Source organism: Myotis daubentonii, chromosome 4 (genome assembly GCF_963259705.1).
Source record: "Myotis daubentonii chromosome 4, mMyoDau2.1, whole genome shotgun sequence".
NCBI lineage: Eukaryota > Metazoa > Chordata > Mammalia > Chiroptera > Vespertilionidae > Myotis > Myotis daubentonii.
Window position 1 is genome coordinate 6,688,136 of NC_081843.1, and position 13,849 is coordinate 6,701,984.

General features: G+C 56.0%; 1 protein-coding gene across 2 annotated transcripts in view; it reads left to right on the forward strand.

The window, feature by feature from the left end:
• Positions 1–13,849, forward strand: part of PRKCB (protein kinase C beta) — a 296,895-nt gene that overhangs the window by 235,014 nt on the left and 48,032 nt on the right. For both annotated transcript variants that reach the window (XM_059692105.1, XM_059692104.1), the window contains exon 10: positions 11,952–12,125. In XM_059692105.1, the coding sequence (XP_059548088.1) occupies positions 11,952–12,125 (174 nt within the window). The remainder of the gene's footprint in view (positions 1–11,951; positions 12,126–13,849) is intronic.

The window sequence follows — 13,849 nt, forward strand, 5'->3', positions numbered from 1 at the left end:
TGGGATCCTCCAAGTCTTTTCTATTCAGCCCCCACCTCCATTTCTTCTAACCCTCAACCCGATTCCCATTCCATGACCCCCGCCCATCGCCTCCAACTCTTACTGAGCTCCTACTAATTGCCAGGGACCATGCTATGGATTCACATGCATGACATCATGTTAAATCTCACCGCAGCCCTGCCCGGCAGTTACTGATATTGACCTCTTATACCTCTATGGAAATTGGGAGTCAGAGCCCAGCCGGCACGGCTCAGTGGTTGAGCGTCGACCTAGGAATCGGGAGGCCACAGTTCAATTCCTGGTCAGGGCACATGCCCAGGTTGCAGGCTCGATCCCCAGTAGGGGGCGTGCAGTAGGCAGCCAATCGATGATTTTCTCTCATCATTGATATTTCTCTGTCTCTCTTGCTCTCCCTTCCTCTCTGAAATCATTAAAAATATTTTTTTTAATTAAAAAAAGAAAGAAATTGTGAGTCGGAGAGCTTGCGTGAACTCCCCAAGGCCGCACAGCTGGGAAGAGACAGGACCCGGATTTGAAACGAAGTTTTGTGATTCCAGTTGCCTCTTCCCATCACCACGGCGCTCTCTCTGCTTCGGGGCGCTCCCCCCCCCGCCCCCCCCCCGCCCTGCGAACTTCCTTTGGGAGGAGCGTCAGAATCGTGCACAGTGACATGGGCACCTCCTCCCACTCAGGAAACGTAGAGCGTGTGTCCTGTGATTGCATCGCTATCAGGGCAAGTGTGTTCCTGTTAAATCCTAAAGCCTTTCTTCAGCCTAAAAGTTCGTTCATTTCCTGTGATTTGAAAGAAATGAAGACCCTCCCATGAGCCCCTAAAAAGGGTCGTGCCTTCCCCACGCTGTGCAGCGTGTCTCCTGAAGTTGGCCCTGGTGGCTGGCACCAGCTCCCCAGCAGCACGTCCTCAGCAACCTCCACGCCCGTCTCCCGAAAGGCCCCTGGTCACTCGTGTGAGCTTTGGGCGGGCACGGAGGGCATCCAGGGCTCCAGGCCCCAGTGGCAGCGTCTCCTGCTGGAACCAAGCAGCACTGCAGCAGGACAGGAAGAAATTGCCACAGGAGATTACAGTCAGGGTGGTTCAAACCGGAGCCAAGGCGTCTTCTCAAGTCTTGGCGCTCCTGCGGTGGGGTCGCCCTCCTCTTAGTCTCATCGGTGGGTGGATGCACGGCTCAGGTGCAGGCACTGGGCGCGGTTATAACCCTGCAGACAAGCCCGTCCCTGTAGCACCTGCTGCGCGCCTGCCCGCCCCACGGGAGCTCCTGGATCACAGGCTCCAGACAGCTGGCAGCCTTTGCCGCTGCCGCCTTGACCCCCCTCCCAGAGGACCAGTTCACATTTGCTGTCTGCTCTTGCTTCCCGCCTTCTCTTTGGCTCCATCCCAATTACAGCACCCTCCTCCCAGCCCCCAGTCTTTCATATGCACTCCGATTGCTGCGCATTTTTGCCAACTCATCTCCCCAAATCCTGCGAGGCCCTCTCACTCTCCCAGTTCTTCCAGGCCCTTCCCGTGCAGGGGCTGGCTCGGCTTTTCTGCCGCCTTCGCTCCTGAGTACACAGTAAGTGACAGACAAGAACGTACAAGGGTCCCTTTCCCCAACAAAGACAACTACAATAGAGAAAGGGAGGTGCCTGGAAGTAGGCCTTCCAGCCCCCTGTCCTGCAGGAAGCAGCCGCCGAGTGGGGGTGAGGACGGGGGATTCACTGGGAAGACGGGGCATGCTTCTGTGTCTCCCGGCGCCAAAGGCAGGGCGTGCTGTGAGAAGGCGAGGGCTTCCGGAAGCCCCACTGCCATGGTCTGTCCTGGCCGCCGCCTGTCACCCTGCTTCTGGGCCCTGCCTCCCACCACCTCCCTCAGCGTCTGCTGCTCTCAGTTCTCAGCGTCTCATCCCCAGGCTGAGAACACCTATTCCCAGAGTTTAAGTCCCAGGAAAGAGAAGCTGTGGCTCAGGGATCCACGTGGTTCAGTTGGCGGGGGGGGGGGGGGGGGGGCGCACTTTGCATCCAGCCTGAGGAAGGCTGACCAAGGACTGGAAAGCAGGTGTGGAACGCGCAGTTTCCCTGAGAAAAGGGGGAAACACGGGAGTTGAAGTCTGCGTGTTTTTTAACGTTGCCTGGCTCTTTGGGAAAAACAATCCGAAGTGAAACCTGGTCCTTTCTGAAGGGCCAGCTGGCACCTGTTAACAGGGAACTGTCTCCGGGGGTCATTCACGGCCACTGGTCCCATTCCTGAGCTGCAGGTCCCACCGCCCTCCATGCAGCCACCGCACCTACATCCTCCTGAGCTGGTCCAGAGGCTCACAGCTCTGCTGCGATGCGTTCCTGGCTCCCAGCAGCATGGCCATCGTCTAAAACAGCCCTGTAGGTTATGGCGGCCCACCCCGTGCACTTACGTGGGATGTGCAGGCATAGATGGTTAAGGTGCATAAACAGGCCCTCGCTTATTGCAGCTCCCCTTACGCTGTCTGCTTCCATCATGAACCGACCTCCCTGAAACCATTGCAGGATGGTGATGGGGTTTGAGCTCTGAGGATGTGTCTGTGTTTCACATGCACTGCTCACTGAGTCTTCACCATGACCTGGGGGCAGAAGGGGGGGTTGTAGTCTCCACTTTCCGTGAGGAGCTGGGAGGGCAGAGGGTGGAACAGGAGCCCTGCAGAGGGGGTGCGGCTCACACCCCACAGCCTGGCTCCTGCCCGCAAGCCAAGGCCGCACAGCTCACTGCGCTCAGCCTGCGCCCGCACCCCCACCGCACCCGCAGGCGCAGAGCACAGTGAGCCATGGTGCACGGGGCAATGCCCAGGGCAGGGCAGATTGCGGGGACGGGCTTCCTGTGTGCAGCTCTTTGTTGAAATGAATGAGGGGTGGGCCCTACGTGTTTCGCTGCATTTTCTTTCCGTGAAAGGCATAAGTTAGTGGTCTGTTTTCCCGGGGACCATGTAAAAACAGTGAACCTAAATCTGTTTTCATTTTAACCATCTACTTTTGTGTAATATAGCATATGATTCAAAGACAATTGACTAGACCAGTGGTCGGCAAACTGCGGCTCGCGAGCCACATGCGGCTCTTTGGCCCCTTGAGTGTGGCTCTTCCACTTCTGCGAATGGGCCACGAAGTTTCAATCGCACTGTACGTGTGCGCCCGCATGTGGTATTTTGTGGAAGAGCCACACTCAAGGGGCCAAAGAGCCGCATGTGGCTCTCGAGCCGCAGTTTGCCGACCACTGGACTAGACACACATGTCAGCGCATTGATTTGAGCTCACAAGGGCACTTCCGTACCTGGAATTGGTACCTCTCGGCCCTGTGCTGTCAGTTCCCTGGCACCAGTGGCTGGAAGCGATGCAGCCAGAGTTTTAAACGGTCGTCCTTTTGCGTTTCCCAATCGACAGTGAAACGCTTCTCTTAAACCCAGCGGGACTTCTCCAGCGAAGCACAGAGGCTCCTTCCAGGCTTAGCTCTCCTGCCCGCTCCTCCCTCCCAGTCGCTGTGAGTCATTTGGGGGGTGGGGGGGGGGGCGCGTGCAGTGACATTTTCTTCACAATAGCAAGTCCTGAGAGCGGGGTGGAGGCCAAAGCACCTCCATGCTTCACACTTCCCTGGGCCCGCTCTGCCGGCGGCAAAACTTCAGCCTGATGAAATCCAAGGTGACATGGCATCACTTAAAGGATTTAAAGCGTGTCACCTGTCAGCCTGGCTTCTGGCCTGAAAACTGTTTGTCTATTGCACAGACCCATGCCCCCCCCCATCAGCACCCGCACCAGAGCGGTGCATTCATGGCAACGATGGCCCTACCCTGACCTCGCTATCGCCCAGAGCCCCCGTGCGCCTCAGGGTCGCCGCTGATGGCGCACATCCTGTGCTCGGGCAGCTGTGGAAGCATGGTCCCCCCTGTGGTGTCAGCAGAGTCTCTCCAGGGCCCCGTCCTCTGCGCTCTGCCTAGTCACTCCTCCACCCCTACCCCCTAGCAACCACTGAGCTTTTCACCGTCTCCATGGTTTTCCTTTCCCAGAATGTCAGGTAGTTGGAGGCAGGCAGTATGTAACCATGTAAAGAGTTTTTATTTTAAGTATAGAAAACCTTACATAATCAATCACGAAATGACCACGCCGTGTGCTCTGAGCATCGCTGCAGCTGCTCTCAGCTTTGTCTAGTCAACTTGAAATCGCGTCCACGCAGCAGTTCAGCCCTGCCCAGATCCACGCTATTAACTCCCCATTAGCATCTCTCCCCGCTCTCCCACTTCTCAATTTTTCCTGGAGTGCTTCTTCAATTAGCCAGTCTGCCCAGTGGCTGCTCCAACGCGCCATTAGAAGCCAGAAGTCATTTCTAGGCTGCTCATGTGTTTGCTGCTAGAGACAGGTGCATTCGACTCCCCAAACCACACGACTTCCTGTTCGATTAGTGTGACATGTATGTGTGGGTAGACATGCTGAGGAAATCTGACCCGGAGTTGAATGGTAAAGTGCACTTTGGAGAATTGAAATTAGTGTCTTCAAGAGAACCTAGATAAAAACGACTCCACGAAGTTGGAAAAAGAAGACCCAGACCGTGTGAGGACCCTTCATGAAGGGGAGCGTTGCATGCTGGGAGAGCCGCGGAGGTGAAGGTCTGTGAGCCGTGATGAGCAGTGCACTGAGCTCTGTCTATGTGTCAAGCTCTCCACACACCCTGTGAGCTAACAGGCTTGTGCCTGCATCTCACCCCATTGTCCAGCTGCTACAAGATCCCCTGCCCTCGTGCCAGGCCTCTGTTTCTCAGGTGGGTGGCGTAGGCCACCCCTCACCTCTGATTGGTCTGAAGAAGGGCTCTGGCAAGTCTCCATGCCAGAAAAGACGAGTCTGTGGGGCCTGGAAGCCACACAGCCCCTCCCCCATTTGGAATTTTAGAAGTTGACGGATGGTTTGCTGATTCCACAGGGAAGTCCTGTCTGTGCCGGGCATGCAGCCCCGCGGCGCCCCCTGGCCCCTCCGGGAGGCTCCTGCCCGGCCCGCCTCTGGGCAGACAGGATGGGCTTCCTCTCGCTCCAGGCTCTGCCCAAGGACCTGCTGAGACAGATTGCCCAGGAACGTTGGTCTGTGCTCTGGCCCACTGTCTGTCATCCCACAGAAGGAGTAGGAACGTCCCTCTTTATCCCCATAATTATGCTCGCACTGTAACAGTGGGGCTGGCTGTGTGCCGGGCACCTGCTGTGCCTGCATTATTATGTCACTTGCTCACACCGGGAGGAACTATTGTTATGCCCTGTAAGGACAAGGGCACTGAGACTCAGAGAGGTTGAGCAACTTGCCCAAGATCACACAGCAAGCACATGACAGAGTTAGGATTTGAACTCATGATTCCAGAGCAGAACTTGTTCCTACTATGATTTTATGATTCTGATTAGATATAAACTTCCAGCTGATCACTCTGTGAACGTCATAATCTCAGTCTTACTTCAAATAGCTTGTCAGGATACCTGCCAAGGGAGGGTGCCGAAGCTAACCTTCATTTTGTAACCCGCTGCACCCAAATTCTCTCAAGATCCACTCCGGAGGAGGGTGGCCGTCCCTGGCAGTGCAGGCGGACGGTGTCGCCCAGTGCTCTCTCCCCTGGTTCAGCGCCATGCTGGGGGCCTCTTGCCAGCTCACCGCCAGCCTCCAGGGGCCTGGCTGGCAGGAAGGCCCTGTGCTCAGAGCTCTGATGGAAGGTGTGGAGTGCGCAGGCCCCGCCCTCAGACCTCCTGGGATTCCGAGGTGCAGCTGGAGGAACATGGCTCAGGGGCGTGAGCAGCACAGCCAGTCTGGGAGGGATGGGGGTGGGGGCGGAGCACTGCACCTGCCAAGCGCAGCGCTTAGCTCTCCCAAGTACCCCGGACAGGTCTTCCGAGGGACTGGGTGGCACCCAAGCAGGAACTGGGTCCAGAGCAGGGTCCCTCAAAGAGGTGGAGCCCTGAAGTAGAGGGGGGACAGGCCTGGCAGTGGTCAGCCCCCACCCCTGCCCCAGCCTTGCCCACAAGCCGCTCCCTAGTGTGAGAGGCGTGGGGGGGAGGGGAGGGCTCCCCTGAAGGCCCACAGCCAACACACCTGGCTTTAGCTTCTCTCTCCATGCCCACCTCAGCTCATGGCACCTCACGGATCCTCTTCTGCTAAGTTAGTGTCTCGGGCCCTGATGATCCCCGAATGCCTGCCTGCCTGCCTGCCTGTCTCTCAGATGCACCGTCTGAGTTTATCAGTTAAGATCCTTCCCAGTCCCTGTGTTGGTAGTTTGCAGGCCCACATGGCTAGGTGGTTGGGTCTCCTCCCCCTCCTCCTCCCCCTCCTCCCCTACCTCCTCCTCCTCCTCCTCCCCTGATGTAGGCCCGCGACTGAGAACATCAGCCATGGCAACACCACAGATATTTCATGTAGACCTACATTCTAGGGAAAGCTTGTGTTTCTCCTAAGAAATTATTTCCTTATAGAAAACAGGAACTTTTGTTCTGTTCATGTATCTCTGGTGCCTTCGGCTTCTAGAAAGCTGAGAGTACACACACATAAGATTTATAATATACAGGGGTAGGCAAAAGTAGGTTAATAATAAATAGTATAATAATAATACAACAATAAGCCTTCACATACAACTATAAACCTCCTTTTGCCCACCCCTGTATATACAGTGGAGTTGCACACATACATACACAAATATATAATATATATGCATACTATGTAATCAGCACAGCTGTGTAATAATTTATTTCTGTTATATTTTTTGTTAATCCTCACCCAAGGATATTTTTTCCATTTTAGAGGGAATGGAAGGGAAGGGTGGAGGGGTGGGGGAAGAGAGAATGGGGAGGAGAGAAGCAGGAGAGAGAGAAACATCGATGTGTGAGAGACATGTTGATTGGTTGCCTCCCGAGCACCCTGAGACCAGGCCAGGGACCAAACTTGCAACCCAAGCAAATGCTTTGACTGGGAATCAAACCTGTGACTCTTCGGTGCATGGGCCAACACTCTAACCACTTAGCAACAACAGCCAAGGCTCCTATGCAATGCTTTTTAACTAGCTTTATCAAGGTATAATTTACACAGCATAAAATCCTCGTTTGTGTTATATAATCTTGAATGCTACCTCCAATTCTTATGAAATGTGGGTTGAATATAGTCGTATGTGCTAAACTATGCTGAAGATCTTTAGTGACCAACATCTAGGGGCTTGTTTGTTTTTTAACTGCTTCCTCCGTTCAAATATACTTATTCATTCATTCAACACATATTCATTGAGTGCCTACTATGTGCTGGATGTTGGGGAGATAAGAGTGAACGATTCAAACAAAATAGCTACCCTCATGGAGGTTTGTTCTAGGAAGGAAATAAAACAGGTTAGTAGAGGGCCAGGTGTGGCAAGTACGGTGAAGAAGAACACAGCAGAGGGAGAGCATGGGGAGCAGCAGAGGGCTGCAGCTTCAGGAAAGGTGGTCGGGGGACCTCTTTCAGGAGGGCGCAGGGGGCAGACTGCAGGCATGTCATGTGGGGGGGCGGGGGGAGGCTCCAGCCGGCAGGAGAGCGGGCTGAGGATGGGCAGGCAGAACTAGGCAGGGGCGCTGCGGACAGCAGGCCGGGGGTCCTGGCACCTAGCCCAGGAACGAGGGTGGGTATTTTTGAACGTAGAGCTGACCACACGTGCTGATGTAAGAGAAGAACTGAGGGCGGCTGTTGACATGGGGAAGTGGGCGGTGGGTCCGTGGTCCCTGCCTATCTCTGCCTGACCCCCTTAGTAAGCCAGTGGACACACAGCTCCGTCAGGGCGCGTCTCCTTCGCTTGCCGAGAACCGGAAGTTGGTGCTGGTGGACGAGGCTGATGATGGCACTGCAGTGGGTACAACGGCCTCCCCCGACCGTGCTTGGGTCCCAAGGGCCGGTGCCTGTGCCCGACCTTGTGTGGACTTGGGGTCTTGGCAGGTGCAGGCAAGCTAAGACGAGCACACGCTGGATTAGGGTGGCCCAGGCCAGTGACTGGTGATTTTTTAAGAGGCCATTTGGGCACGACACGGAGACCCAGGCAAGACCACCGTGTGGAGACAGACGGGCTGGAGTGACGGAGCCAGGCAAGGAGCACCCAGGTTGCTGGCCAGCGTGGCGCTGGAGAGGCTGGGCAGGCTCTGCCTCTGAGCCTCTAGAAACAGCCCCCCCCCACCCCCCACCCCCGCATCCCACACTTCTGGTCTCCAGACTGAGAGCAAATTCCTGTTGCTTCAGGCCACAGTTTCTGGTCTTTGCTGTGGAGCCATGGAAGCCAGTATAATGGCTGGCTATTAGCACTCCTCACTCCAGCACCGCGCACACCTTACCCCACCAAGTCCCCTCAGCACCACCCACAGCTGAGTATCGTGGGCCTCCCTGCTGTACAGATGAGGAAATCAAGGCCCAGCAAGTCACATGACCTTCCAAGGTCCAGCGCTAGCACGTGGGAGAACTTGACAGGTACCAGGTCTTCTCGTCTGGAGTCCGTGCCCACCATCAGGAGCCTGGGCCGGGGCCAGGAGCCAGGATCCCTGGCTCACTCGTCATCTGCTCTGCAGCCAGACGCCCTGCGCTCCCCCCTCCGTTCTCTGCGGTCGCTGGAGGCCTGCTGTCTTCACGTCTCTCCAGAAGATGCGTGGGTAGCAGGTGTGGCTTGGGTTTGATAAGAACGTCACTGCGCACACCCTTTCCTCTGGTTGGAATGCCACCAGCAGAGGAAGGACAGCGGACAGACAGCCCCCCTCCCCCCGCCCCGTTGCTATTGGCTGAAGCGGAAGCTCCCGACCATTAATCCACGGCCCCTTCCACCTGAAGGAACACAGGCCGTCGGGGCCAGAGCGCCGGCTGCCTCCCGCCGTTCTCCCTGCTGATGCTCAGGGCCCAGGAGAGAGGGCAGGGCTTCTCAAGCCACTTGCTGCGAGGAACCAGGGCCGTGTCCGTCCTGTCGCGGGCACGCCACCGAGCCCAGCTCATCGCGACGAGCGAGTGGTGTGAGCGGGGAAAGGCAGTGACTCTCCCCCTGTGGTTGTGAATCAGTCCACAGGCTCCCAGGTCTGAGCAGGCGGGTGGGAGGGGAAAGGGGGACCAGCAATAACCTGCAGGCGGCAGCCTCGCAGCACAGAACTGGAACCTGGGCCGCGGGGAGCGAGAAGGGGTGTGGTTGAGCGTGACTTAGGCCACAGGTGACACAGCAAGAGCCTTTCCTAGCAGACAAGTCACCTAACTCCCCTCCAAAGCAGGGGCAGGAGCAGTGCCCACGCTCCACATTCGCGGGGATTACAGGAGGTGATGCACAGAGTGCGTAAGGCGGGGTGAGGTTATCTTCATGGGCCCAGGCTAGTCCCCTCCCCTCAGGTGTCTATTGCTGCATTAACAAGTCACCCAGAACTCAGAGGTTTAAACCAACAGCAATCATCTCTCATCTCTCGTAGCCCCTGGGGGTCAGGGAATTGGGGTACTCACTGATGGGTCTGGCTCGGGGGTCTGTCCTCTGTGGCCGGAGCTGGGACAGCTGGGGCTGACACACCTGGAAGAGCCACCTGGGCACCGGGCTCTGCATGTGGTCGCAGGGCCTTTCCGCGTGGCCTCACCAGCCCAGTGATCTCAGGGCTCCAGAGGCAGGCGCCCAAGAGGAACGGACAGAAGCTGTTGCCTTGGAACCCACCTGGGGCCACGTGCACTGGTCGGGTGGGGACACATGTGTTTTGTTATTATTGAGCAATATTCCTGTAGGATGGCAGCTTCTTTGAAGAAGTTGAAGGGGAATAAGAGGCATAAACTTCCAGTTATAAACTAGAGGTCCGGTGCACGACATTCATGCACTGGGGGGGAAGGAGGGAAGGTCCCTCAGAGTGGGCCTAAGCCACAGTCAGACACCCTCAGCACTACTGCAGAGGCTGGAGAGGCTCCTGCCACCGCTGCTGCTCTCCCCAGCCATCAGCCTGGCTTGTGGCTGAGTGGCCCGCCCCCTGTGGGAGCTCACTGACCACCAGGGGGCAGCTCCTGTGCTGAGTGTCTGCCCCCTAGTAATCAGTGCGTGTCATAGAGACTGGTCCTTCTGCCGTTCGGTCGATTTGCATGTTACCCTTTCATTATATGGGATAATCACAGGAATGTAGAGAAAGCACAGGGAACAGCCAGTCGTCCCTAATAACTTTGTGTGCTGACCAATGGGCGCTAGACTTATGGGGGCTCACATCGTCAGGCACACAAATGTCGAATCACTAGGTGGTACACCTGAAACTAAAGTAGTGCTGTGTGCCAACTAGACTTTAATACAAAAAGAAAAGGAAAGCTTGACTAGAATATTAAGGAAAAAGGAAACGTCCCTTCTCCCGTGAATGACTGCCGAGACGTTGTTAGGAAGATAAGACAGAAGGAGTGATTTACTTCTGGACACCGCCTCAGCCCCATAGTGAGTGAGTCGGTTTTGATGGTACCTCAGAGTCCCTCACAGCAACACGTTTGGCGCTTAGACTCCAGAGGAGAGGGGGCGATGGTTCGAGTGCAGACCCCGGGCCACGCCCAGAGCCTTCTGGACGGGAGGAGGGCTGGGAAGCTGTGCTGAGCTGGGGCCCGGGGGATTCTGACACAGGCCAGAGGCACTGTCTCTGTAAAGAAAAGAACTTGCGCCAACTGGCGTGGCTCAGTGGTAGAGCATCGACCTATGAACCAGGAGGTCATGGTTTGATTCCCAGGCAGGGGCACCTGCCCGGGTTGTGGGTTCGATCTCCAGTGTGGGGCCCCAGTGTGGGGTGTGCGCGAGGCAGCCGATCAATGGTTCTTTCTCATCATTGATGTTTCTATCTCTTTCTCTCCCTTTCTCACTTAAATCAATAAAAATGTAAAAAGAAAAAAAAAAGAAAGAAAGAAACTTGTCCTTGTGTTAAGGGGCTTCCTGAATTTTGTATTTTCATTAAGACTTTGAGCTACTCAAGCAATAACTTTGTCTTATAGGATCTCTAAGAAGCATAAATGCACTCAGACTAACTTAATTTAAATGTAAGGATGGTTTTATTGGAGGGCTAGGGAGGTTTCTAATGGGACACAACCCAGCCTCCTGAGAGGCTGGGACCGGGAGCTGGAAAGCGAGGTCTTTGCTCATTCTCCACCTTCTCCTCACACGTCTGTTTCGTTCTTCTTCGCTTGCGTGTGCGTGTGGTGAAATGAACCACTGTCGGCAGGTCTGTGTTCTCTCAGGGCACAGGACTGACTACTTGGAGTCTCCTAATTGCAAATCCTTAGGGAGAGAATCTGATTGGCTCAGCTTAGGTCAGCCATCTACCGATCAGCTATGGCCAGGTGGGTCCACTGCCCAATCAGAAGGTTCTTCCTTAGAGGCTTCTAGGGAATGGTCCCTGCTGGTCACTGCTCCCTCTGGCGCAGCCCCGACCAGTGACAATGTTGATGTGTCATGAGCCACACCAATGACTAACCTGCCTTGGCCGGGACCAGGCTCATGGGTGGAGGCCCCAGGACAACAGGAGAGGCGCTGGAATACCACTTTCACCGTCCTGTGACCAGGTCTGCAGTCTTTCTCCCGCGCTGGAGCACAGAGTCAGAGCATGCTGCTGCTGGTTCACTGCTGTCCCCCCCGTGCTTACAGGCTCATAATGAATATTAAATGATAAGGGAACAAGAGCCCCATATTTAGTTTGATCAGGAATCCTCTCTTTCCACAAATATTTATCGAACATCTACTGTGTGCCAGGTACCATCCCAGCGTCTTGGTCACACCAGGGAACAAACAGGCAAACATACCTGCCCTCACGTGGCTGGGCATTGACCCATATCCCGAAGGGACCGCTAGGCGCCTGTTGGTTGGGTTGAGCCACTGCAAGTGTGAGGTCTGTGGTGTTCAGAGCCAGTGGGAGCCCGTGGACAAAGCCGGGGAGATGTGACTGGCAAGCTCCCCCGCGCCCGGCCTCCACCCAGCCCGCCCTGCTGTGTCTCCCCAGGTCATGCTCTCCGAGCGGAAGGGCACGGACGAGCTCTACGCCGTGAAGATCCTGAAGAAGGACGTGGTGATCCAGGACGACGACGTGGAGTGCACCATGGTGGAGAAGCGGGTGCTGGCCCTGCCCGGGAAGCCACCCTTCCTGACCCAGCTGCACTCCTGCTTCCAGACCATGGTAACTCGTGCGGGGCCTGGCGCTCCGCCTCTGGCGGTTCAGTGGGTTTGGGCCAAAGCTGTCCCAGAGGCACCTGGGTGCTGCCCGTGACGACGGGGGATGTGGGCCCAGGGAGGCTGCTGAGCATTTCTCAGCGGCCCTGAGACGCTCTCCCCGGAGGCAGGTGCTGCCTCAGCAAAGATGCAGGGACTCAACCGATGGGTTTGATGGGTTTTGTAACCTGCGCAGCAGGGCCTTTCACAGTAAGAGGCCACTTGAGACAGAAGTGCGATGTAGCAGCAGGTGGGGATGCGGGCAGAGGTCCAGCGCTGTGCTTAGGCGGCGGTGGGCAGCCCTCCGGGCCCTTTGCCTGGGGCTCCGGTACCTTCCCCCCGTGGCATGGACCTCCTTGGACGAGGGGTTGCCTGAGGACACAGCCCTCGGAGGACCCCTAGGTGTGAGCTCAGAGCTGTGGCTCCCGAGAGGGGACATTTGTGCTCTAGCTGCTGTAGACTGTGACTCCAACTCTGAGAGCAAGAGACATCCCTGTAAGACCGCTTAGCCTTGTCCCTGCTTAAACTAGACCTTGGCCGCCACACCTAAGGAGGGGAGGCCAGAGCCCCTACTGCAATTATTAGTTTGAATCCTTTAATGAAAAAGCACAAGATTCCCTCATCTAGTGCCTGCTTCCCCAGGGTGCAGTTCACATGGGAAAGGCAGGATAATGCTTGATTCGTTCCCGTTGTTTAACAGTTTCTAAGAGTTGGTTCATTATTATGCTCCAAAGGTGACTCATGTTTGCTTTTAAAATAAAATGTTCGAGTTAGGGAGTCAGTGCAAAGAACAAAACAAGTGAGCAGTATTGTTTAGGGAGTGGGGGCTGCGACCGGACTAGACTAGACCCTCAAGCCTCTAGTCCAGCGGTTCTCAACCTGTGGGTCGCAACCCCTTTGGGGGGGGCAAATGACCCTTTCACAGGGGTCGCCTAAAACCATCGGAAAACACATGTATAATTACGTATTGTTTTTGTGATTAATCACTATGCTTTAATTATGTTCAATTTGTAACAATGAAATTGGGGGTCACCACAACATGAGGAGCTGTATTAAAGGGTCGCGGCATCAGGAAGGTTGAGAACTGCTGCTCTAGTCCCTTCCTTCCCAGGCTTCTCTTTTTCCGTCGGTGGTCCCCAAGTTGCCTGGCGGCATCCGCGGGGGAAGGGGCCTCAGCCTGGTGAATAGACTGGACGGAGACCTTGCCTCAAGGCGGAGCTGGGCCCGCGGAGCGGCTTTCAGTTTCAGTTGCGCGTGTTGAGACTGGGAGGAATCGGTCACCTGTGATGGATATTTGCTGGAGTTCAATGTCTTCATTTGTAATTGACTATTTTAAAAACGATACATTAACTTGGAAATTACTCCTGACTGTTGGGCGCGTGTCAGTGTGCTTCCTGGGATGGGAGAGCAAGGCCCAGGAGCGCAGAGGCTGCGCCCTGCCTGGGGCCCTCCCGGGAAGAGGTTTGGACCCAGAGAGAGCCCAGAGCGTGCGATGCAGCGGGTGCTCGTCTTGCGTGGCCGGAGCCCACGCTGGGGGCCTGGAGGCCGGGGCCGTGTCCAGATCCCGCCGGCGTGGAGGGAGCATGCGTCCTGCCCTCGTCCCATCGCACAGGTGAGGGGGCTGAGGCCGCACAGCTGGTGCTTCAGGGCCAGGATTGAACCCAGGCAGCCAGGCTCCGTGGGGCCTTGCAG